Source organism: Condylura cristata, unplaced genomic scaffold, assembly GCF_000260355.1.
Source record: "Condylura cristata isolate star-nosed mole 26May11 unplaced genomic scaffold, ConCri1.0 scaffold00028, whole genome shotgun sequence".
In the NCBI taxonomy this organism is placed as follows: Eukaryota; Metazoa; Chordata; class Mammalia; order Eulipotyphla; family Talpidae; genus Condylura; species Condylura cristata.
This window is the reverse complement of record NW_004567129.1, coordinates 27196918-27222029: the sequence shown is the minus strand read 5'-3', so window position 1 is coordinate 27222029 and position 25112 is coordinate 27196918. Positions and strand designations below refer to the sequence as shown.

General features: G+C 57.5%; 1 protein-coding gene across 2 annotated transcripts in view; it reads right to left on the bottom strand.

Moving 5' to 3' along the window:
• Positions 1-25112, bottom strand: part of SIPA1L3 (signal-induced proliferation-associated 1 like 3) — a 168984-nt gene that overhangs the window by 60388 nt on the left and 83484 nt on the right. For both annotated transcript variants that reach the window (XM_004690584.2, XM_012730738.1), the window contains exons 3-4: positions 6546-8355; positions 3661-3791 (exon numbers count right to left, since the gene is read on the bottom strand). In XM_004690584.2, coding sequence (XP_004690641.1) covers positions 3661-3791; positions 6546-8049 — 1635 coding nt within the window. In that variant the 5' untranslated portion in view covers positions 8050-8355. The remainder of the gene's footprint in view (positions 1-3660; positions 3792-6545; positions 8356-25112) is intronic.

Genomic DNA, 25112 nt, shown 5'->3' with positions numbered 1-25112 from the left:
CACACACACACACACACACACACACACACACACACACACACACACGTACCTCCGAACCCAGAGTTCCTAATAGATGCAACAGTACACTTGTGTTTGGAGGTTATTTATAATACTACACACACACACACACACACACACACACACACACACACACACACACACACGTACCTCCGAACCCAGAGTTCCTAATAGATGCAACAGTACACTTGTGTTTTCACCCAATACAAGACTAGCCCTTTTCTACTTTACACACATGTGCTGTTTAAATTCTTAGCAACGAGCAACTGCTACTTTCTAAATCAGAAAACAAAACAAAGAAAATGCAAATCCAAAGCGCGAACCTTAACAAAACTAAGGTCCCTTAAAACCTCATGCTTGCTGGGCCACAGGGCACCGGCTGGGCCTGGCGTCCTGAGTGTCCCGCGCACTGGGCCTGTGTCCTGGGTGACGGTGCCAGCAAGGGGCTCAGCACAGGGCAGTCTTGGCCCCGGGGGCTCCTGCCCAGGCTCGGGGTGGGGGCCCACGTTCAGGTGCACAGTGCCAAAGCCAGCTCCAAGTCTGTCCCCACCCCGTGGAGAGCGCGGTGCTGCCAATGCTCACATCCCATCTGCCGGGAGCTCGGGCCCACTCCTGATTGTCTGCTTGGCGGCTGGGGGTGGCCATCTGGGATGGGCCAGCCGGCTGGCTTGGAAAACAGCCTGGGCCCTTCGCCCTGGCCCTAGGCCTTGAGACTTGCATGTGGACAGGCCAGAACTCCATCACTGAGCCCAACGCTTGCTGTCCAGCATGGCCCTCGGTCCCCACAGGGGTGAGGCCAGGACAGTACCTGGTGCCCAGAGCACCTGCCTGGCCACCGACTTGTGCTGCTGCCTCAGGAGACATGGAACATCATGAGCCTACCTCACAGACAAAGAAACTGAGGGGCTCAAAGGGAAGCCCTCTCCCGAGGTCACACGGCCAGCGAGGGCAGAGGCCGATCAACCCAGGGTTCTGTTCCTGGAGCAGAAATCAACCAGCCCAACAGGCAGCGATAAGTGGTTACGAGCACAGGGCCTGGGTCCTGGCCGGTTCTGGCACCTGGGGTTCCGTGCTCAGCGTCCTCCTGTATACAACAGACGTAATACTGGGCCCTGCGTCGTGGGAGGGTCCGCGATATAAAACACACGTGCCTGGCAGCGACGTGCTAGAGTGCTTCTGTGCACGGACTCTGTGGAGAACGGTCCTCATGCCATCATGACATCGGGGCTGCGACCCTGCTCTGCCTCGCTAACAGGAGCGGCCTTGAGAAGAGGCGAGGCAAACCCTGCGGGCCACCGCCCCTCCCCCCTCCTGCCCCAGACAGCCAAGCCTTGGAGGTCAGAGTGCCCAGAAAGTGGCTCTGCGGGGCTGGGTGCAAGACAGCAGAAGGGGTGCTTGCGGCCGTGAGCCTCTCAGTGGGGCCAGGGTTCTGGGGCTGACAGGCATGTGACGGCGGTATGGCCGGCTGCGACTTCCGGGATGACTCACTGCACTCGCTCCAGTGGCAGGCCCAGCACTGCCTGCCTGACATGTGTGACCCCACACCATGGTCCCAGGAGACCTCGATACCCAGGGGGACAGACTGTGACAGGAGCTGGGCACCCTAGATTTCACTGCACTGACCAGCTGGGTGCGACCCACACCAGGGTCCTGCCTCCGGACCTTGGTGCTGGCTATTCCCTCTGTCCAGAAGGTTCTTCTCCAGATGTCCTCAGAGAGCCGTCCTGTATCTCCTGTGGGTCCCTACCCAGATGTCACCATCCCAACGGCACTTCCTCTGTCCGGTCTAAACCGCCTGCTCCTCACGCTCCTCGGCCCTCTCCCTTGCTGACTTCCCCTTCATCGCACACCACCCTGTCAATAGGCTGTGTGTTGCCTGACGAGTGAGGCCCAGGAGCACCTCTGTGGCCTGAGTCGCTACCACCCTCCTCAGCACCCCGCCCAGGGATGGCAGGGGCAGCGCTGAGGGATCTCCACGGAGTAGGTGAACCCAGACTTGTGCCTCTGAGCCCTGAGGACCCCACGGAGTCCCAGAGGTGACGTGGGGTGGTGGCTAAAGTGCAGGTCAACCTCCCCACCTCACTTGCTGGGGTGCTCTGGGTCTGTTTCATCATCTGTAAATGAGGATCAAACACCTTCATCACAGAGCCATCCTGACACTAGCATGCGTGTAGCCATGAAGGCTCTAAGTACCAGACATAACAGTGTTAAGCAGATCTGCAACACTACAGCCACAGTAACAAACATCATTCGTTAGTGTGAATGTCACTGTCCTTTCACCCAGCAGCTGTCTGCCGTGCAAGGCTGTCGCAGGGCAAGCTGTCACCTCCTGTTCTGCCCTGGTGTTCATCTGGCCAGGAAGGTGAGGAGAGGGAGGAGGGGCTGGGAGAGCAGGAGGACATGAGGTTCTTGGGGCTGCCTCCCCCAGTTGCCACACAGCCTCTGTGCCATCCCATCCCCCCAGCGGGAAGGCCTTCAGGAGGGACGAGACTCGGGCCCTTGATGCAGCAGCTGCTGGTTTGGATGGCGCCCAGGCGCAGTCGGCCCCACATCCGACGTCTCTGGCAGCAGTGGCTTGCTGGGTCCCGTGTCTGGGCAAAGGCCAGGCCATGGGGGGAGGGGCTGAAGCAAGGCCGGAGGAAGACTCACTGCGGGGGCCCGGAAAGGGCTTCGTTCTGGGGTCTTTGGACAGTCTCCCTGAGGTTTTGCTGAGGAGCTTCCCGGCCACCTCCTCCAGGTGGCTCTGACGGGACTGCAGTGCCCTGCCCTGTCCCTGGACATCTGTGGTGCACACGTGGCCCATTTCCTTTGTCACCCCTGATGACACTGACTCGCACAGGGCCAAACAGAATCCTTTGCAGAGAACCCCAGAGCTACCCGTGCCATCCCGGCGCTGGAGGACAAAGACATAGAGGATCTGAGCAGTCTCCATCTCCCAAGCCATGGAGAGACTTTGGTGGGAGAAAAGGACAGTCACACTGTGGAAAGCAGCAAAGCCAAGCCCAGCAGTAAGGAAGAGAGTTCTGGTGACATCACGTGAGCACCTGGAGCATCACGTGAGCGCCTGAAGCCAGCCCTAGCTGGTCTTTCAGTCCCATGTGAATTCTCGGACTTCGTGCCTTTAGAAGCAGAAGCAGAAGCAGAAGCAGAAGCAGATACCTGTTACTTACAACAGGGCACCCCACGGCCCTGTGCCCTAGCCACGGCTGGGGGTGTCCCATGCCCGGACAACGCGATCCTCTGCTCAGACTGGAAAGAGCTTTCTGAACTGGCCAACCCCCGAAAAGAGCCTGCTGCCTTAACTCTTTCCATCCCACAGGCACCTCTGGATCCCAAAAGGGTTCCTTCCTTACACCACCCCCTTCGTTTCTTACAATTCTTAAGCTACTAGAGTGACTCTCGCAAATAGAACATTCGTGGAATCTACAGTCAGGGAGAGGCGGCAGGAACAGGTCACAGATCCTAGACAAGCTGTCTTCTGGGTCTTAGTTTTCTCATCTGTGAAATGGGGAGACGCAGCTCACTCTCGAGTGGCTGGGCAGGTTACAGGGAAGGAGGAGGGCAGTGCCTGCCCACAGAAGCTGCACCGCGAGGGGGTGTGGGTGTGGGTGTGGGTGTGGGTGTGGGCGGCGCCGGGCCTACCTCGCGCGTGCGGAAGATGATCCTGTGCTGGTACTGAGGCCCGTGGTCCTTGTGGTCCTCCAGCTTCTCCCGCTTGATGCTCACGGCCACTGGCCCCAGCTTCTCATCCACGCCAAAATAATTGGCATGCTCTGCAAGGGAAGAGCTGGTCAGTTCAGTCAGCTCTCTGAAAGGAGGGGTGACTCCTGGGCGACTGTGGGGCCCTGGTCACACAAAACACCGCCTGCTGCGGCCCCCCTGACGGGAGACTGCAGGGGTAGATGCCCACCTTACTGTACCATCTTGGCCGAGTCATAGGACCTGTGGCGATCTCATCTGAGAAATGGGGGCCCTGGGGCTACCCACCATGCAGAGCCGACGTGAAGGTGGAATGAAGCTACGGTCATAACTCTCAGAACTGTGCGTGGCATGGAGCAACCCAGCCTCACTCACTGTGACTGCTCCAAGTGGCTTGCTCGGTTTGGCTGCCAACTTGCTCTGGTGAGGTGGTTGAGGGTACTGGTGGCCTGGGTGCCCAGCGTGACGTTTGTCACAGGAAGGGGCGATGACTCCAGCCCCCGGGCCCCTCCTTTCCCAGTCACGTGCCTATCGCCCAGGAGACTGCAACTGCTGTCTCTTGTGACAGCTTTTCACAAGTCCTGCGGAAAGGACCCTGCTCTCTCCCCTTAACAGCTGTGTCCCCCTTTTCCTAAAGTATGCTGCCCTCCTTAGACGCCTTCCAGACAGTTCTTGCTGCTGGATAACCCACAGCTCCGCTTGTGGCAGCTGCACTGACCAGGTCACCAAGGTCAGCCTCCACCCAGACCTGCCTTCCCTGCCGGGCTGCTGGTGTTTCACTGATGGCTGCTGTCCTCTGGGGGTGCTCTTGGTGGATCAAAGGCTCATTTAAGGCCCTCACAGTGTGTGGTAACGACGGGCCTAAATTAGGACATCCGAGGGTTAACTCACTCCCAAGGGGAGCTGAGAGCAAATATTAGATTCCAGTGACCAGCTCGAGAGCTTGGAGCAATGACGGGTGTTTTTGTGGTTTTCTGCCAGTGAGTACCCAGTGCTGGCCGTTTCAGCCCGCCTCAGGCACTCCTCACACTGACTGACCTCTAATTTATTTAGGAACTTCCCAGGCTACAAAGATCTCACTTTTGGAAAGAAAATGGCTTTTTAAAATTCCATGAGTGCTTACCACTGGCCTGATAAGGAACTAAGTATTTCAACCAACTATGTTGCTCGATCCTCACTGCCAGGCTGTCCTATAGGTATTTCTCCACGTGAGTTAAAAGGAAGTGTCCCGTGTTAGGAAAAAAATTAATGTATATATAAATATAGAACTGGATTCTACTTGGGTTATTCAAGTCCTCTAGGGGCTTATTTTTCGGTTCAGAGAGAAACCTTGTCAACTTTTTCTACAGATCGAGGCTCTACCCGCTTCTCCCTGTAACCGTATCGGTGGACCTAGGTACACAAAGGTCCACCACTCCTTGAGTCTCTTGGTGACTTTTAAAAAATAAACATAAAGTGGCTCTTCAGTGCCTCGAACAAGTGTGTTTCGCCTTGAACTCTATTTCGTGTGACACTGGCTCCTCTCTTCTTGCCTCTCACCTCCTTTCCCTTGGTTGGCAAGTGTCCAGAACTTTTTTCATCCCTTTCTTTTCTTTTCTTTTTTATTTATTCATACAGAACTGGGGTACAGGCCAGAGATGCAGAGGGTGAGAGGATTCACCAGAGACAGAGTGGGGAGCAGAACAGGCAGATGGATGAAGTACACAGCTGAGGGGAGCAGCGGGCGGGTCAGGAGAGGTCTGCCGCGCCATGGGGTCACCTCCGGGGCAGGCGGGGATCGAACTCATGCGGAAGTGGCTTTAGCTTCTCAGTACTGTGCTTTAACCCGCTGCGCCACCACGGAGGCCCTCATCCCTTTATTTTCAAGCTTCATCTCATTCAGGGCAAGAGAGATTCCTCACCAAGGTCCACCAAGCCCCATATGACCCGCTTGGTCACCTTTCTGCCTCAGCTCCTTCCACTTTCTCAACGCTTGACTCTGGCAGCACTGGCTTCCTCCTCAGTTTTTCAGTGTTCCGGAGCTAACATACTTATTCTCTGTCCCAGCAATACTCTCCGTGTCTACCTGCTCAGCACTCAGGTGGCACCTGGCGAGGGGGCCTTCTCTGACCAGTGCAAAATGAAAATTGCAGCCTCCCACCCTGACACTCCGGTTGCTTGTCCCTGCCTTCCTTCTCTCCACAGAACCTACTGCCCGGGGCCCTCCCTGGTGGCGCAGCAGGCTAAAGCGCAGCACTACAAAGCTAAAGCCACTTTTGCATGAGTCTGATCCCCGGCAAGGGAGCTGACCCACATGGCGTGGCAGCCCTCTCCCGGCCCGCCCGCTGCTCCCCTCAGCAGTGTACTTCCTCGATCTGCCTGTTCTGCTCCCCGCTCTGTCTCTGGTGAATCCTCTCACTGCCCCATACACCTCTGGCTGTATCCCAGTTCTGTGTGCATAAATAAATAAACCTTAAAAAAAAATAAAAGTACCTATGCCCTATAACTCACACAACTCACGTGTTTATCCAATTTTGACTCACCCCACCAGACCATTAAGACAAGATTTTTGTTTAAAACCAGTCACTTCTGTATGCCCAGAGTGGCAAAGAGCCTGGCCCACTCTGTACTGAGCACTCATTTGCTAATGAATTGTGTGTGTTGTCTCATGTGGGCCAAGCCCTAGATACATTCCGGGCCAAGTGCAGGCTGAGGCTCCACCACGGCCTCCTCACAGCCTGTCTCCAAGGCAGCTCCATCTCCTGCTGTGTCCTCAGGGCTCGGAGCAAGGCCTGGCCCAGAGGGCAGACGGCGCGGGGGTCTCGAGGCCGGCCACAGCCCCGCCTCACCTTTGCCCACGAAGTAGTCCTGGTAGTAGCGGGCGCCCAGGTCCACGTGCTCAATGCTGTACTGCCGCGGGCGACTCTGGGTCCTCTGCTGCTCCTTGGGCACCTCCAGCACAGAGATGCTGGCGTTGGTGCGGTAGGCGCTGAGGGCGGGCTCGGGCAGGCGGCCCTCGCCTGCGCCCGGGGAGCCCGCGGAGGCCCGGGAGAAGCTCACGTTGCGCTCGCACTCGCCACCGATCTCGTTGCGGAAGTGCGGGCAGCTGAGCAGCAGGTCGTTGCTGTTGTCGTCCCCGAGGTCCTGCTCCAGGTTCTCCTTGCAGTTCAAGTCCTCTGTGCTGGCGAAGGCGGGGTCCAGGCCCCCGAGGCTGTGGGTGCGCGAGGCCGTGAGGGACGCCGTGGCTGAGGCGGCCGAGGCGCCCGTGGTGGTGTTGCGCCGCTGGGCGGTGGACACCCTGTTGGCGGCCGCCTCGTGGAGGTCAAACAGCATGCTCTGCACGTCAAAGTGGGCAAAGCTCTTCTGGCAGACCCAGGGCCTGGCCTCCGGGGGGCTCCGGCCCTCCTCTGCCTCCGCCGGGGCGCGCCCCACCTCGGCCTCTGGCTTGCTGCTCCTCAGCTTGCGGAAGATGGACGAGTCCACGGTGTCCCCGCCGCCCGGGCCCCGCACGGGCTTCTTCCGGGCCTTGTCCTTCTCCTTCATGGGCTGCAGCGGCAGAAGGGTGTCCTTCGCGGACTGCCCGTTGCGGAGGTCACCCTTGGCGCCACTGCCGCTCCCCGCGAGATGGGGGCCGGGGTCGGCCTGGAGGAGCTCAGGGAGGTTCTGGGGGGCCCGGGCCTCAGGCTGTTCGCTGCGGAACTCATTGAGAATGTCAAAGAAGCTCTGCTCCGGCACGCCCTGCACGTCGATGGAGGACGTGCTCCCGTACTCTCGGAAGAGGGGCAGCGCCCCTGCGTGCCGGGCCCCCCGCGGCTCCCCCGCGTCCTCCACGTCACACTCGCTGAGGGTGATCTCGCTGCTGCTGCGGTGCCGCAGGGGAAGGAAGGCCCGGCCCGGGGACCGGGGCCAGCCGTCCTGGAACTCCACATCTTTGGACCTTCTCCTGGACAGCCGGTGGAAGGCTTTGGACCCTGAGGAAGCCGGGGTGGCGGCGGAGGGCTGTCCATTCTGTGTGCCCCTCACGGCCTGGGCCGCTTTTGCGGCCTTCGGGCCATCTACGTCCTGTGAGGGGCTGGGGTTGTTCTGCTCTCTCAGGGCCTCCCTCTTGGGTGGCCAGTCGGCGACTCTTGCACGCACGCCCATCTTGGGCACCGCAGGGGTGGTAGGACTGGGGCGGGTAGTGGCCGCGGCCGCGCTCTCACCAACAGGCTGAGGCAAGCCACCGTTCTGGACCCAGAATCCGATGGGGGCATAGTCCCCTGTGTGGGGCCCAGGGAGGACATCGGCCCCCCTGGCCCCACAGCTGGCTGCCAGGTCCACACCATCACTGGGGATGGGCCGGTAGGTGGTCATAGTCCAGGGGAATGGAGTGCTACTGGCCCCCGTAAGCTGTGGAGTTACTTTATGGGGTCCCCCGGCCCTCAGCCATTGTTCAGGGTCGCCAGTCCCAGGATGAAGGATGCTGGCCCCTGGAGTCTGACGGGAAGGTTGTGAGTCTGTGGAGTCCAGTTCTCCACCATCGCTGTGGACAGCTGAGCCGGGACAGCCTCGGAAGGCAGGCGCTGTCCAGGGGGCTCCAGGCTGAGGGTTCAGCAGGGCCTAACAGGCAGCGGGTGTGCGTGAGTCCGGGCCGGCCCAAGGGGGGTCTTCCCCGCCATGCTGAAAAGGCAGAAAGGGTAAAGGTGAGATCTAAGCTTACTGTTCCCAGAGCAACCCCCGCCCCAATTTTACTCATTCAAAAAACCATTTTTATTATGGAAATCCCCACAACCCCAGAGCAGAGACAAGAGTGTGATGGCCCCCCTCATCGGCTTCCAGGACCATCACCACACTGAGCACTGTCACTCCTGTTTCATCTGTCCACCCCACCTACACTTGTTTTGATGGGGGTGGGGAGGGCTGGACAAAACACTTCAGCGCACAACCCAGACATCAGACACTTTCACCTACAAACAGCTTGCACCTCTAGCAGACAAGGCCATTAACGAGACAGTCACCCCCCCACCCCCCAGAGAAGCAGGAACTGCTTAACCCCTGAGCCCACGGCCGCCCTGTGTCGCCACGGGCTCAGAGCTGGTGTCTTCCCGTTAGGCCCCACAGCAACCCCACTCTGCTGTGGCAGATGTGTTTCTCCAGTCCCCTCTACTCTCAGGTGTCTCCCCGCCTACCTTAGCTCCACCCCAAGATCTGCCTGACTTTCCCCACGGTGTCACTGAGCTCACGCCTCAGCCCCCGAGGCTGGGCTCCCGCGCATGGGAGTCGCAGCCTGCCCAGACACCACCACGCCAGAAAAGGAGGGAAAACCACGCCGAGCCACGGAGAGCACTGGTGGACTTGGGGAGGGAGCGTCTCTGGAAATATGTGAGGAATAGATGCCAGGAGCCGGTCACCAGTTCCTGTCACTTCTTTGTTGCGATCTCCCTAGAGGCTCCTTCCGAATTCCGGCTGCTGCCCGCAAACCCCGCAGGATCTGGCCCCTGCCCACGTCCCTGATGCTGCTCAGATGCCGCCACACGACCGCCTTCTCTGTTCTCATAAATCACGCCTGATCCAGGGGCCCTGGGTGTCCTCCCTCCCTTTGTCCCCAGGCTGGCCCCTGACGTGGTGTCCACTCTTCCCAGCAGCCTCCTCGAGTCGCCCTTCCCGGCACAGGGGCCTGTCTCCTCAGAGCCGCCCTCCGTCACCCCTCCGCCTCCGTCCCCTCAGCAGCATTGCCAGTTGGAATTGCTTGTTCATTATCTCTTTACTGCCTGTCTCCAGCTCTCAGTTATCAGCTCCAGAGCAGCAGAGGTGTCAGCAAAGCGCCAAGGACACAGTCACTGTTTTCCTGGGTGAAGAAGACTGAGGGGGCTGCCCAACAGCCTGGTGTGTGGCAACCCCTGGGGGCGGGGGGACCACCACCAGTCGACACAAAGCGCATCCTGGGAGGGGAGGCGGCGGCTCCAGTGTGTGTGTGTCTTGTGTGTGTGCGGGTAGGGGCTCCCCGACTCCTCGGGTACAGGCGTAGAGTGAGGTGGTGGGAAGGGGCCGCGTCTCAGAGGGGAACTGGGAATCTTTCCTCCCACCCCCAACCCCCTCTCCTGCTTCGTTTTTCTCCTTGGTAAGTGAACATACACACTGATTTCTCTTACTTCTCCCCCACCCGCCAAGGAGAATATGACCACTGCTGTACACCCAGGATCTGAACGTGTCTGCAAGGCAGGGGAGGGAAGGAGCCTCACTTTTCACTATCCACGGGCCTGCACTCGTCGATCAATACTTGCTGAAGAGCATCACCAACAGTGAAGGTCAAGAAAATGAGCACGTGGCTCAGGCAGGGGCCTGGCCGAGGCCTCAGGGCTTTCAGCATCTCAGAAATACGGGCCTGAGGCCAGCACCACCCTGCTGGCTGAGCTGGCTGTCCAGACCTGCACCTGGTGGCTCAGCCATGCCTGTGGGTCAGCCTGGCAGCGTCCAGCATGGCCCCGACTCACGCAGCCACGTCGGGCAGGGCCTTTGTTTCCAGCCCAGTCAGAAGCCCTGTTGCCTGGCTCGTCTCTGACTTTAACCAGGAAGGATGACCTTGCCCGAAGTACCCCCCGGCCCCAACAGCCTTTCTTTCATGTCTCCTTGGCCTTAAGGCAGTTGTCCACGCATGGCCCTGCAGGTGCGGGGAAGCTGGGAACGCCAGCACCCAGGCCCCTTTCCTGGGCAGTCTTCTGTGCGCAGGCTGTCCCTCTGCTCCACACGCTTCGCCTCACGGAAATGAGACTCCGTGGAAGCCAGGAGCGCTGGGGAGCTCAGGTCTATGTAGCAGCCTCAAGGCTAATTTCAGAGGCTGGGGGTAATATGACTCCCCCAGGGATGTACCCCAAAATTCAGCAGTTTCTGGGGACATACAAGTCATTCCTTTGCTTGGTAAGAACTAGGTAGGCCTTAAAATTCATCTGTTCACTGACAACACCTACCCGTCTTATCAATCACCCAGTCCGAGAACCCTGTTCCAAAGAACACTAAGAACACTCACCAGGCCCCTGTTACTCACTCATTCATTCCACACATACCGAGCACTTAAAACCCATCCATTTACTCAGTGAACCCAGGGGTTTTTAAACCCCTGAATATCCTTTATCCTGCTGAGACACTGAACAGCTCCCAATCTGCGGGGAACTGGGGTCCAACAGAGGATGGGGCGGGGAGAGTGGGGATCATGTGGAGATGATGGTATTCAGGCTAACATGACAGAGCCTCACGTAGCAGGTGCGCCCATGCATAACCTGTGTTAGAGTAACTTTGAACGCAGGGAGTTCTCTACAGACAAGGCAAAGGTCCCACCGGGCCAGGCCACACAACTGGTAAGTAAGCAGTGGGGATGCAAACACAACTCAGTTGTCTGGTTCCCAGACCATCCCCATGATGCTCTGGACAGAAGAGAGTGGGGAAAACGGGGTGCCCTGTGCACACGTGAGTGACTTGGGTAGGCTCAGAATCAATTCATAGGAACTCCACTCTAGAAGGTCCACAGCAGCTCAATTTTTGGGGGGGCCCTCCCTGGTGGTGGTTTATAGCACAGCACTAAGAAGCTAAAGCCACTTCTGCATGAGTTTGATCCCCACCTGCCCTGGAGGTGACCCACAGGGCGCGGCAGACCTCTCCTGACCCTCACTGCTCCCCTCAGCAGTCTACTCCCTCGATCTGCCTGTTCCTTCTGCTCACCTCTCTTGTCTCTGGTGAATCCTCTCACCACCCCTGCACCTCTGGCCTGTACCCCAGTTCTGTATGCATAAATAAATAAATCTTTAAAATAAAAAAGAAGCTCTTTTCTCTCCCCTGAGCTCTTCCCCCACTTTATTAGAAATCTGAGCATACACATACTTTAGCGCTCCCTCAGGAAACAAGACAGATAGAAATCTCCAGAATCTCATTAGAAAGTGCTGCAGCAGAGACCACTCCATCAGCTCAACGACGGCGAGCAGAGCCGTGACCGTGGCCATGTGTGGCTGCCACACCACTTGTGTGGGCATCTGTGATTCTCTGGGGGCACCCAGTGGGTGTCCAGCAATTTGATTCTATGCTGACCCACCCTGGAGCTAGGACAGCGCCCACAGGGCCCAGGAGCTCAGTCCCCCAAGACTGACCTCCACTTCAGACACCAGGTAGTGGGTCCCCCGGTGACCACACATCCACCTGACCTGGCCACAAATCCAGGGTTTCGTGCCCCCCGCCTCTGGTTTGGTAATCTGCCGTGACAGCCTACAGAAGGCAGGGCGACCCTTCCTTACATTCCCAGTTTACTGCAGAGAACACCAATGATCAGCAAGATGAAGAGGTGCAGATGGAGACAGAGGGCTGGAGTGCAGGAGCCTCTGTTCCCAGGAGTTGGGGGCCCACCACCCCCCGGGGTGCACGGATATGCTCGACACTCTCAGCACTCTGAGCCCTGCTACTTAGGGTTTCACGGAAGCTCTATTACTTATGTTCAGCTGATTGAATCATCAGCCTGGCTGGCCACTAGTGGCCTTCCCTTGAGGCCCAGGGTGGGGTGAAATTTCCAGTCCTCGAATCCTCTGGTTGGTTCCTCTAGCCACAGGCCATCTGGGGGGCTCAAGTCACCTCATTAGCAGAAAATTCAGATTTTTGTGGAAAGAAGCTTATTAGAAATAACACAAGATGCTGTCTATCACCCATATCCCTCAAACTCCAAGCTTCCTAGGAACTCCTGGCCTTGCTACCTGAAGATGAAATGGACTTGCGTATCACCGCACACAACACACGCCCACGTTTAAATGTCAAGGAACCCCAAAGGATGGGTGTTTCTCATTTTAACGTCCCTAGCACCCCTGAGGTACTTGGGTACCATGGGCAGTCCCCACTGGGACAGGGCAGCCCAGTCCTCCCATTCAAACCAGGAGGGTCCCACGTGGGCTGAGCTGCTTCTACATGTGTGTGCATGGGCGTGCTGTTTCCGCAACGGTGGAGTAAGAGCTATGGACTGAACTGTGTTGAAATTTCAGGTGTGCAAATCCACTTCCAGGAACCTGTCCCTCAGACAGTCATGCCATGCCCACGTGTCACACCTGGGGACCGAGTGCACCAGACGCCAGGGGCACGGTGGTCTGGCTGCAGGGCGGTCGGCCTGCTGCACTGCTTTGAGAGACAAGGGCTGGGGACAGCCCAGAAGCCCAGCGGTAGAGGATGGTGAGCTGGCCGTGGCGTCTCTCTGCCGGGAACATAGCTGCGATAAACGGCGGGTGTCCTCAAACACCAAGCCCACGCCCGCGGGCCTGCGTGGACACAGCTCCAATGGACCGAGTGCTGTCTGTGCTGCAGGCGAAGTGCCTGCTGGACATCACCCGTGATCCCCAGGACAAGCCTGGGAGGCGAGGACTAAACCACCTTCATTTTCAAGCCAAAGCACCGGAGTACAGAGAGGCTGTCACTTGCCTCTCCAGTGGTGGCACTGGGATTTGAACCCAGGCACCCAGCCTCCCAGCCCATATTCTTATTCTACATGGCCACCTGTGGAGGGAAGAGGCAAGCTGTGGCAGAGTTTGTATTGCACAATCCCATTCGGTTCACACAAGTGTGTGTGTGTGACAGAGACAGAGACAGAGAGAGGAGGTGCCCCTCTGAGTCCCTGTGGGGTGGATGCGTGGGCTTGAGGAGGGTGTTGTAGCCCCCCTGAAGCACATGTGGATGAGCATCTTGTTCCAATTCTCGGTGCTGTCTCATTCACTTCAAATGACACTTTGAAATGCAAAATTAAAAAAGGCTGCTCCGGCAGGACGGGCACTCACGCCAGGCCCACCCAGGAGCCGCAGCTGCGCCTGGAGGGACAGCGTGACGGGACAGCGTGACAGCACAGGCTGGGGGCCGAAAGGCCGGAGGCAGGGCCTCGGTGGAGAGAAGCCCCTCTGGGGACCCCACTGGCTCCAGCAGGCCCAGCACCAAGCCACAGCGCTGGCGTGGCTGTGCCCTTACGTCCACGCTGAAATTCTGGTAAATGTCGGCAGCCTAGAACCCCGAGCGTCCCCACCAGCACTGTGTGGCCCAACGCTGTGCCCCACGGGGCCTGCATCTGGCTTCCAGGTCTCTCGTGGCTGACGCTGCATGGGTCAGATGGGTCGTGACCGCGTGGGCTCACGCCCGTGGCCAAGCCAGGCCGCCCGCAGAAGGCCTTGTCTGTCAGCGTGGAGCCTGATTCGCAAACTAATCCCAGCTAATTGCCGCCGAAACCTGCTAAGATCACATCTGTTGGGCCAGAGATGAAATCAATATTTGCCAATCTTGATTAAATAGAGCCAGGGAACCCTTGTCACAGAACATCTGTTAACGCCCTGCTCTTTCCATCCTGCTCAGTGGGGGGCCAGGCTCTGGGGCATCTCTGGCTCTGCTTGTCCTCACCTGAGGACAACGCTGGGGTGGGGGTGGGCGGCCTGGGAACCCACCAGGAACATGACACAGGAAAGCTCCCCATGGCAGGTGAGCTGAGCTCCCTCAGCTGCAGGGGACAAAGGCAGCCCCCCACTAAAAGCCTGGCAGCGTATCTGGCTCTGCTCAAGTCACACAGCATCCTGCTCTCCCCCAGTTTACAGAAGGGAACATGGAGGCAAATCGCCTCTTCAAAGACCCCCAGTGAAGAGGAGGCAGGGCTGGGCTCTCACCCATTAGGAGAGAGCCCACTACAAAGCCGGGCAGCCGTGAGCCTCGTGGTGCCTCACCATCGCCTGCCCTCCTCCCTGGAGGACGTGAGGCGGGCAGGGGCTCACATCTGGACTCCAGTGGCATCCAACCCCGGCCCGGCATGCACCAGGGATGAGACACTGCCTCGCCCTGCTGCTGGGGGAGCTCCAGGTGCTCCCCAGAAGCCCACTGCCCCCAGGAACGGCTCATAAGCAGCACTGACACATCCTTACTTGAGATTTTTAAAACAACAAAGGGAATTTAAAAAGAACAAACATCACAAAGCAGCTGCACTCCCAGGGCCCTCCTGGGGGAGGGTGGGGAGCGGTGGTCAAGCCCCCAAACGCCTGCTCCCTCTGCAGGGGCGGGCGGTGCCAGAGTAGGGGGGGCCCTCTGGCAGCTTTTCCTGAGTCCGTCAAGAAGGAAGAAAGAGCACCAGGCAGCCAGCCCCCAAATGCTTCCAGGGGCTGCCCCTGCCCCTCTCCAGATCCCAGCCCTGGCCCTGTGTGCGTCTCTCACGGGAGCACAGATGGCCTCGGCGCTCCCACTGCTGGCCGCTGATTCACGCCCCCTCTAAGTCACCCCTGACGAGTCCCAGGCCAGGCGGCCTTGGCCCGGCCCCTCCGCTAACTCCCTCCCGCTTCCAAGTCCCCAGCATCTGGGGGCAGAGAGAGAAGCTAAGCAATAGGCCAAGATTGTTCTAGAAAATTAAGAAAAGAAAAACAAGCAGGAAGGGAGGCGGACATCGAGCTGCTGCCCAGGAATACGACCGCAGTCTGCACCGCCGCGGGGCCCCAGGCTCACCAGCTCCAGTCCGGGTTTGCGACAGCCTTGTCCGGCCTCACCCTGCCCTGAAGTGGAATCTTACAAGGATGCTGGCGGCTTTAATCAGAGAAGACACTCAGAAGCCCCAAGAAGTAATACTTCAGAAGAACGGCAGTAATTTAGAAAATTCACATCAAAAACATCCTCTGGCCATGCCTTTTACATCTGTCCACCCTCCTCAGTCAAAACTGGCCACGGACCCAGGAGACAGACCTCAGACCTTCCCGCTGTCAGTGGGTAGCCCAGGCGGGGGTCACGGTGTGCGTGGCCACTCTGTCCTCAAGCCCTGAGCTCCGGAGGTCACACAGCCTGGCTACCACGGCAGACGCTGCTACGCACCGACCACAGTCCTCTCCATCACCTCACTCTCCAACGTCCAAACATCAGCACTGAGGCCTCGCATTGCTTTCTAACACCGAGCAGACAAAATGCACAGATGTTAACATCTGCAAAGCCAGCTTTCGTGTTGGCTTGCCAAGACAGGGCTCTGTCTTCACGACTCTGGGCAGATGTGATGTTTCATGACAAAGTCTTAAAAAGTCTTTGCACCGGTAGCTTTACAAAAACAGGCATGGATTGAAAATCTCGACTGACCTTTGAAGACCTAGGGGTGCGTTTCTCGCACTTGTGCGTAATATACGCAGTGTGTCCCCTCCCTACCCCCAGACCCCGGTCATGGTCACTCTCACTCCTTTAGCTCGAGATTCACTTTCTCCTACAAAAGGTTTCCACTCCACCTGTGTAAGCACAGACACCCTGGGCAGGCTGGGCGCCTCCTCCTAGCTGTGGGGGAGGGGGGGAGAAAGGTGGGGAGCTGGGGCACACTCACAGCAGCAGCTCCCGGGGGCTCTCACTGCATGGCAGCTGGGGCGGGGAGGCGGGGGAGACCGCCCCACCCGTGCAATGCAAGGGGCTCCGGGCTCCGCCCAGCCACAGTGGCTGTGGGGCCTGATCGCCGTGAGGCCTGTCCCAGACCCCTGCAGCGACACCACTCCGACTCGGACGCCAGCCAGCTCCACTGGGCGCAGAGTCTCGTCCCAGGCCGAGACTGGCAGGCAGATGGCGGGCGCCTGCAGTTTTGATTGTGCCGTTCCCTAGTCCAACACCCTGCCCTGGACGGCGCACAGAATGGACGCCCAGGCCGAGACCAAGGTCAAGGAGAGGGCGATGGGCTAAGTGGATGCTGGGTCCCGAGGAGCTGAAGGGGGCGGCTTGCAGCGGGCACAGAGACACCCCGGCCACGAGGAAGCCAGCCGCTCACTCCCAGGGCCACAAACCTTTCTGGAGGCAATCTGGCAAGAGCTTTCAGAAATGTTCTTACCCTCTGAACCAACAATGTTACTTCTGGGAATTGATCCCAAAAATATAGCTAGAAATGAAGAAAAAAAAATTCATAGCACTGGCTAAAAAGCACAAACACAAACAAAGACGCCCCAACCGACCCAACAAAAACACGCCCAACAGAACCAGGCTCGGAAGTCCGCGTGGTGAGTGCGCCTGAGGGTCACGTGTAACAACGTGGGGGCCGGGGCCCCCTCTGCGGCCCCAGGTGCTTCTGGGAAGACACAGGTCAGGTGCATTTACCAAACCCACAGAGACCAAAAGGAAGAAAGTGATGAGGGCAAGAAAGCAGCTGCCCCAAGAAGGCTGCAGGCGGAGACATGGGCCGAGGGGCCGGGGGGCGCAGTGAGGGGCACACCGGAGTCTGGCGTGGCCTTCACCGCAGGGTTAGGAGGCAGGGACCCCTCGGCTGCCATGAAGATAATGAGCCCCCACAGTGGCGGAGTCCACGAGGGGCACAGGGCGCTCCCCATGGGCGGCAGGAGAGGTGTGACATGGAATGGGGGCGCTGCTGATGGACAAGGGCTGGGCCGGAGAGGACTTGGCTGCTTGCTCCACGGCATCCCCCTATGCCGGCCACGGGTGGGCACTGGGGCCACTCCTGCTCTCTGACCCCAGGCTGACCAGACTGGAGGCGCATGGGAATGAACAAACGAGCGGTTTCAGAGCATCTGTCTGGGCTGGCGCTCAGCAGGTAACGCGGGTTCAGCTTTAACAAAATCTGGTCGTTCTCCAGAGAAAAGCCAGCCCAGTGCTCCCACGGCGGGGTGCTCCCACGGCGGGGTGCTCCTGGCCGGCCTGCGCAGGCCCACAGGTGCTGGCAGGCGAGGCGCAGCACTGAGCGGCAGAGGGGGGCGAGCATGTGCAGTGGAGGCTTCTTGATGAGGACCAGAACCCTGGCCTTAGTGTGGGAACAGGGGGCCTCTCAGGGGCTCCCGTGCTGGGCACCCTGCCACGTTCTTGTGGCTGCACGACTCACTGCGCCGTGTGACCCAGGCCCAGGAGCACACAGTCAGCGTGTGGTGGGGGGCCCGGCAGCCTGCGCCGGCTCCCGGCCTGCCGCGAGGGCAGGTCCCCTCCTGGGCTGCAGTTTCCTCACCTGGGAGCGTTCACTCCAGGGCCCCGAGGCACTCCGACGGCCATACGTGGGGAGCGCTTAGCACAGGGCCTGGCGTGACGTCAGCGATGTGCACTAGCTGCTACCACATCAGCCTCTCTGACCCTCTCTTCTTCCTTGTCTGCCAAATGGCTACCCGATCTGCCTCCGCCTCTATGAGCCGCTAGAGAAAATATCTGGACAAAGTGCATTAGAAAGCGCCCCACGAGCGCCTTAGTTCTTATCTTCCACTCAGTGGAGTGAGGCAGGCTGCCTGGGTTTGACTCGCAGCTCTGCTGTGTGACACCAGGCAAGTCACCTACCTTCTCTGTTCCGCAGGCACCTCATCTATGAAATGAGAACAAAAGCACCTCCCCTGTGGGGCTGACGCGAAGATGAATCGTGTTGCGCTGCAAAGCGCCCAGAGCAGAGTCTGGTGGCAGCAGCAGCAGGAGAGGCACTGGCTATCTCGGGAACTCTCGTATGGATTCCACCAGCCCGAGATCCCTCGGCAAGTTACTTAACTCCCTGCCTTTCTCCTCAGTGGGATGGACTGACAGTACCTGCCTCACATAATTCTGTGAGAATTAAGTAAGCTACATGAAGCAAGGTTCCCTGTGCAAGAAGGGCCTCGTTAAGATTAGCACCCCCACCGGTGTGTCGACGGCTCTCTGGGGCTGACGTGACGTGCTCCACTTCGCTCCAACTCATGCTGCTGCCTAGCTTCTTGCCTGCCCCCCTGGCAGCGCTCCTCTCCTGGCTCCCCTTTCATGCTACGTGCGAGGTGCCCCGGCCGGGCACGCAGCTGCCTGCTGAAGGCCAGGTGGCTCTGCTCAGGGTGCAGTGTTCCTCGGGCTTCTCTCCTGGTTCAGGACACCCGCTCTTCTCGCAGGGGCCCCCTGACAGCTCCCGCCCCCAGAACTTCTGGTCAAGCAGGGCCACTCTGCCTGCTGCCACGGATGTCCTCGGGGCAGCTTCCTTCGGGTAAGGGCACAGACCAGTCCCAGGACAGGGGATGAGAGGGGCGTCTGTTCTAGGTAGGGAATGGGGAAGCTGGGAGAGAATTCCTCCAGCAAAGGGGGGAAGAACTCGCCCCAGGCGGACAGCGCTGAGGCCCCCAAGGGAGGCCTGTCCCCGGCAGCAGTGGCTGGTGCCTGGCAGACAACAGCTCATGTTTCCCTCAGAGACCAAGGCGCACAATGTCCGGGATGGTGCGGGTGACTAAGCGACATCCAGCACCAGCCACTGAGGCCCCTGGTTTATCTCTAAAGTGGGGTCAACTTCCCTGACTGACCCACTACCTGCCTCCTCCTGCCCTGCTCTGCCCCAAAGGGAACTACAATACCCAAGGTTCCTGGTGAGATTCAATGGGGATCAGTGGCAGATGGCTGGAAGGTGGAGGTGGTGGAAAGAGAGGGAGTTCTCTCTCTCCCCCTCCACCTGGGACAGCAGCTGGGGTCGGGAATGACCCCACAGGCGCCAGGCACCAGTAACACCACCTGCTTGGTGCACATGCCCTGCCCTCCTGCACCCCACCCCTGCCCTCCTGCCCTTCCACCGCTCAACTAACCACATTCCCTGGGTGAAACCTCTCTGTCCGTAAGACCAGGAGTGGGTCTATTCTTCTGACAGGTGTACCTTGCCTGCTTTCTAGAGACGCCTGAGAATGAAAGGAAAAAGTGCACTTGGAAAGCAAAAAGTACCCCACAAAGCAAGGACTATTTGATGGAAACCCCTCCCCCCACCCCCACTCCCCATTCTACAGGCACATTGTGGGCAAGCAGTTAAAGCCTCCAGAAGAAATACGATGTTTGAGATTTGCTTGAAGAGAATTCAAAGGCAACGCTAATTTGAAGAGATCGACACAGCCCAGGCTCATCACAGCATTAGTCACAGCAGCCGAGAGCTGAACAATGCAATGTTCCATCACACATGACTGGGTAGATGCGGTTTCTACACACACAGGAATACAACTCGGCTATGAAAAATGAAACTCTGCCATTTGGAACAACAAGGATGGGCCCAGTGGGCATCTTGCTAAGTGCAATCACCAGATGAAGAAAGTATGATTTCCCTCATATGTGGGAAGATAATAAATGATAAATGAATGAAATAACAAAGCAAAAGCAAAAACAAACCCAGACAGTAAGGACAGAACAGAAGGAGGAAGGGGGGATTGGTAAGCTGAGCAAATGGGGGGCCACGGCGCGGTCGAGATGGGGATGAGTGTCTGGTGTGAACAGCACACACCACTGCTGATCTGTGACCATGCACGCGGCAAGCCCACGTACTGCCATAAACCAGCACATCTCTGATATCTTGGTGTGGAAACCCAAAGGCAGGGAAGGTTAGAGCCAAGCTTCTCTGTGTGCTGATACTGTGGGATTGGGTGACAAGTTCATACCAGGTGTGTTCTTCCTACTACTGCGACTGTTCGATACTAACGAGCGTCATTGAAGAAAGGCGCTTGAGAAAGGCGTCACTAGGTGGGCCCGTTGCTGTGGGAACGTGACCGAAGGTAACTGCAACACCCAACCAGTGTGGCCCATTACACACCGTGGCTGGAGGTGGCCTCTCAGGGTCACACAGAGGTGGGACTCTATTAAGGACAATGCTCAGGTAAGAGAAAACAGGTTCCGGTCTGCGGTGGGGGTGCAACCTGGCAGAACCATCTTAGTAGGCAATTCGCCAGTCAGTGAACGCGATTCCGACCCATCACTAGGGTGGGTGCAGGCACCCAAGGCTCGCTGTTTGAAGCACGTGGGTCAGTGGGCCTGCGGAGAGCACCACCGCGGTGTCCTGCCACAGACTGACCCCTGGTGCAGGCCACGGGCCGAGGACACAGGAGCTCGCTCCCGGGAGCGCTGTCCGCGGAGCTGTGGCGCTGGGGCGGCCTGGGCACCGACTCCCAGAGAAACAGACTCAAGTGTGGGGTGCCGGGGACGGTGTCTACGGGCTTGCCAGGGACGGGACGCACCAAACGCGGCAGAGCAGCTGGGCTGCTCTGGAGACAGGGGAAGAGACACAATGAGTGACAGAGCCCAAGCCCATTTCTGGAGGTGGATTCTGCAAGCAAACTTCAACATGTGTATTTTGCAAAGATGTGTACAAAGCTGCCAACACACCACAGTCCCTCTAGACTTGGGGTGCGGGGGGAGAGGATGAAGAAGGAAAAGGGTGGAAAAGAACACCAAGACCCTCCCCGCGCCAGCACCAAGTGCCCCAGACAGTTGTCCTGGAGCCAGGATCTCCCTGCCCCATTTGAGGGTGTCTATGAGGGTGGAGATGTAGGGGGCAGAGAGCGGACACAAACCTCTCTGCTTCCTGAAAAGGAAACCACATGCCTCAAGTGTCCCGAAATCTGCTGGGCCTGATGTTATTTATTAACCGGGTGAACCTGGGCCCGGGACTGAGCCTGGAGGCCCTCCCCAGCTGCGGCAGGTGGCGGGGCCTACACAGAGTCCCTCTCCTCAGGCCTGGGGAAGCTGCCTAGTGTACCTGGCCTTTCCACACCCTGAGAAACTGACACCACTGCCAGCCTGGAGGTGGCCTGGTGGGTTCATCTGGGTCTCCACCGAGGGGCCAGGGCACAGGGCTTTGCACAAAACAGCATTTTTTGCGCAGTATCGAGGAGACAAAGGTAATCTGGAAACTCCCCTCCCCACCCTGTTTCGCCTGGCTCCAGGGCCTGACCCTGAAGAGGGAACTGAGAAGCACATTGACTGGCACCCTACAAAAGAAGCAGGGAAACAGGGGAGGAGGCCGGAGCTGGGAGGCAATGGGCCACCTCTGTGGGAGTGGGCTGGGATGGAAAGGATCATCATGCACCAGGCCTGAGACCGGGAAGAGGCAGCAGCGGCGGGCAGTGCCACCAACGGCTTCTTTGCTAGGGGCTGGTGATTCTGAACCAAGGCATCTGCTCATTACACAGGGCGGCCACAGGGCACTCTGAGGAGCCTGTGGCGGCGTCACAGTCTCTGGCTGAGCAGGGGAGTCTGCGGTACAGAGCAAGGAGCAGGCGGGGAGGGAGGACCCCAAGCCGTGCACATGCATGCTGGAGCTGAAAAGCCTACCCACCGGAGTCACTGCTCCCCAGAACCTTACGGGTGGTTCTGCAGGCCAAGCAGGACCCGCCTGCTGATCTTTCCCTTCCCTCACGCTCCTCAGGGAGCCTCACTGTTCTTCCAACACACCCCAGGACCTTTGTACAAGCTGTTCTTCCTGCCCCAAACCCCTGGCCTCCTGCCCACTCAGGACCAGCTCTTATTCACCCTTCAAATCTGGGCTTACACTTCCTAAAGACCCTTCTCAGACCCTCACAAACCCAGCCCGGCTCCCGATAAGACCCTCTCCCTCTCTCAAGGCACACTGGACTTTTTCTACAGACCTTAATTTTCTAAGTCTAATTGCCCAGTTGAGTGACGCGGATATCTGAGTGTTATTTGGTGCTCATCTCTGTCACCTGATGGTGAATGCCATGATGTCAGAATAAAGATAATGACATTACTCTAACAACAGCTTACGTGTATCTAACATTACCTTGCAGACTCCTCACAGCTCTGAGTCAACCCCACTATGATACCCCTTCACGGATGGGGAAGCCCAGTCCATCCTGCCCACAGGCGCTACTCAAAAAACAGTTAACTTGGGGAACACCGTGATGATAACTCTTTCCCCACAGGGCTGGGGAGAAAGCCCTCTGGGACAGAAGTTCAGGCGCAAAGGATCTATTTTTTCCAAGAGCCCCTTCCAGTTCTAACACTTTTCCAGTCTGAGGACACAGAGTCATCTGATTAATTGTGGAGCTACCACGTGTCAGGTGTGGCCTGAGTACCTGAGACACAACCGACAGAAGCAAAAGAAGGCCTTGGGCAAGGCAGTCCCCTCGCTAACCTTTCTGGGGCTGTCCTCCTGGGCAGTCACCCGCTCAGCACAAGCTGAGATGCGCTGGGTCAAGAACTATACAATAAACCCACTTTTTGTTGGCGCTGGTGTCGTGGTTTCCTGAGGCCACATAACAGGGCCACGTCTCCACAGGAATCTGCTGGGGGTGGACACAAACACCTGTCTTTCCTCAGGGACAGACCGGTGGCTGCCGGCAGAGAGAGTCAGGAAGGACTAGGTGGAACACAGGAGCGCTTCAGGGCCCCGACGCCCTGCTGTGTTGTGTTGTCATGGGGGATACACGCAAACATCTGTCAGAGCCCTTAGAGCGCAGCCACACTTACCCAGCTAATGATACTGTATCGATACTGCTTTATCAATTGTGACAAGTGTACCAACACTATAGCCCAATGCAAATAATCCTCAGGGAAACTGTGGGGGGGAGGGGCAGGGAGTGGAGGCAACTTCTGTACTTTATGACCCATGTTCTGTAAACCTAAAGTTTCCTTAGACAGGAAAAAAGAAAAAAAGCCCTGTCTCTCCTGACCATGCCCATCAGCTGCCTGCCCGCGCCTTCCTGTCCACTCAGCAGCCGCTGGGCCTTCCACTGCCTCAGACACTCCCCTCCCAGGCCCGCTGGCTGGCGGATTCCTCACCGCATCTCTGGTCAGCCTTTCTCTTCTCCAGCAAAACCCCTTTCTGGTCACTTCACCCAGTCCTCTGACCGCCTCTCTCAACTCCAGACCTGAACAGCCAACCCTGAGCTGCCGAGAAGCCGTTTTACATGTTGCAGGTCCTACGCTGTGGTCTTGGTCCTTGAGGCCACTTTCCCCTTGCCAGTCTCCACCCTGGTCCTCAGCGCTACCTCTTCACCATCACCTGGTGTTCGAGCCCAACCCTTGGTGCTGGCATCTCCCCCCCCCCCCGCTTCCCCCCACCTCCAGTCCACTCACACAATCTGTGGGCTCCACCTTTTCCATAAATATGATTAAACTCTGCCCAGTGTCCCACCTTGTCTCCTGTGTGGATGAGGGACCAGTGCAGGGGCTTTCTCCCCGCTTTCCTGGCCCCGACTCCAGCTCCCACCCAGTCAGAGGGACCCTGAACTGGGGCCAGGTCACAGGCTCTTCGGCTCAGACCCCTCCCACTGCACATGCAGGAGAAATCCTGGTCCTGCAAGGCTGCACATGCCATTCTGTGACCTCATCGCCCCCAGTGTTGTCTTTGTCGTTCAGCCACTGAAGTGGGTGTGTAATGGCATTGCACTGTGGTTATCACTTGCATTTCCATGAGGGTGATTTAGGACAGTGAGGTATGCACGTCACAAAATAATAACAGTAAATTGTTAACATTTATATAGCAGTTATCAAGCACCAGGTACCATGCTAAGTGCTTTACACATACAGCTGCACACTTCCCTTCCAAAGCTCTCAGGGCAGGATCTTTTGGAATTCTGGGTAGGCAAGGAAGCGCCTGCTCCCCAGCAGGGCCTGGGGGAGCATCCCTCACACCAACAACCTGTCAACTTGGCGCACATTCCACCCAGCACTGTGGATCTACATTAAATCCCTGAATCCCCACAACCACTGATAAAGCAGGCAGCAGTATCACCCCTAGTTTACAGACAGAGAAACTGAGGCACCAAATGGCCAAGTTGGCCGCACTCACTCAGGGTAAGTGGAGGGCTGGGCAGCTTTCATGGTAACGGACAGAGAAGTGAATGCATGGAGTTCAGTTGGGAAAGGTTAGGAATTTAGACTCTTTAATGAATTATTGCTGGTGGCAGGAAGGCCAACCCCCCCCCAGCTAATTATGCGTGACTGACCTACTTCATTTAATCTGAATACAAGATCTACCCCAATATAAAGTAAGGATCCCCCCCACCCCGCCCCACAAATCTCAGAAATAACAGCTTTTAGAGTACGCGGTTATCATATTTATTTTGAGCAGTCTGGGAACGATACGATAGCTCCTGGTGTCTGACGCAATGCTAATTTCAGCAACACCGACATAAAGGAAGCATACAGAACAACAGACTTAGAAACTATTCCCAAGAGCTTGGCTGATTATTCCAAGTGTTATAACTCACTTAAGCAGGTTTTTGAAAGATTTCCTGAGCAAGCAAATAGGGACAAGTAATTCTAAGCAACATTTATTCAATTTAAACAAAATATGTGATGTGCAAGTCTAACAGTATACACAGGCATTGAAAGAATTTTGCAAACTGAAAGAGGGTGTGCAAGATGATACTGCACCGTCTTGAAGAAAAATGCCCCTGAGTAGGAGGAAGTGCAATTTCATGTTATCACTCATACTGGAATCATCAGTTTGACTGACTGAAAACCAAGCGCTGAGGTAACCACTTTCATAGGTTCATTTATACATTCTTAGTAACAGTCCTCAAAATAAGCAGCTTTTTAAAAAATCTGGTTTTTAAATTATTTTTGTGTAGAAGAACTGGGATACAGCCCAGAGGTGCGGGGGGGTGAGAGGATTCACCAGGCAATGGGGAGCAGAACAGGCAGACTGATTGAAATCCACTGCTGAGGGGAGCAGCGGGCGGGCAGGACAGGAGAGGCCTGCTGTGCCATGTGGGTCAGCTCCCTGG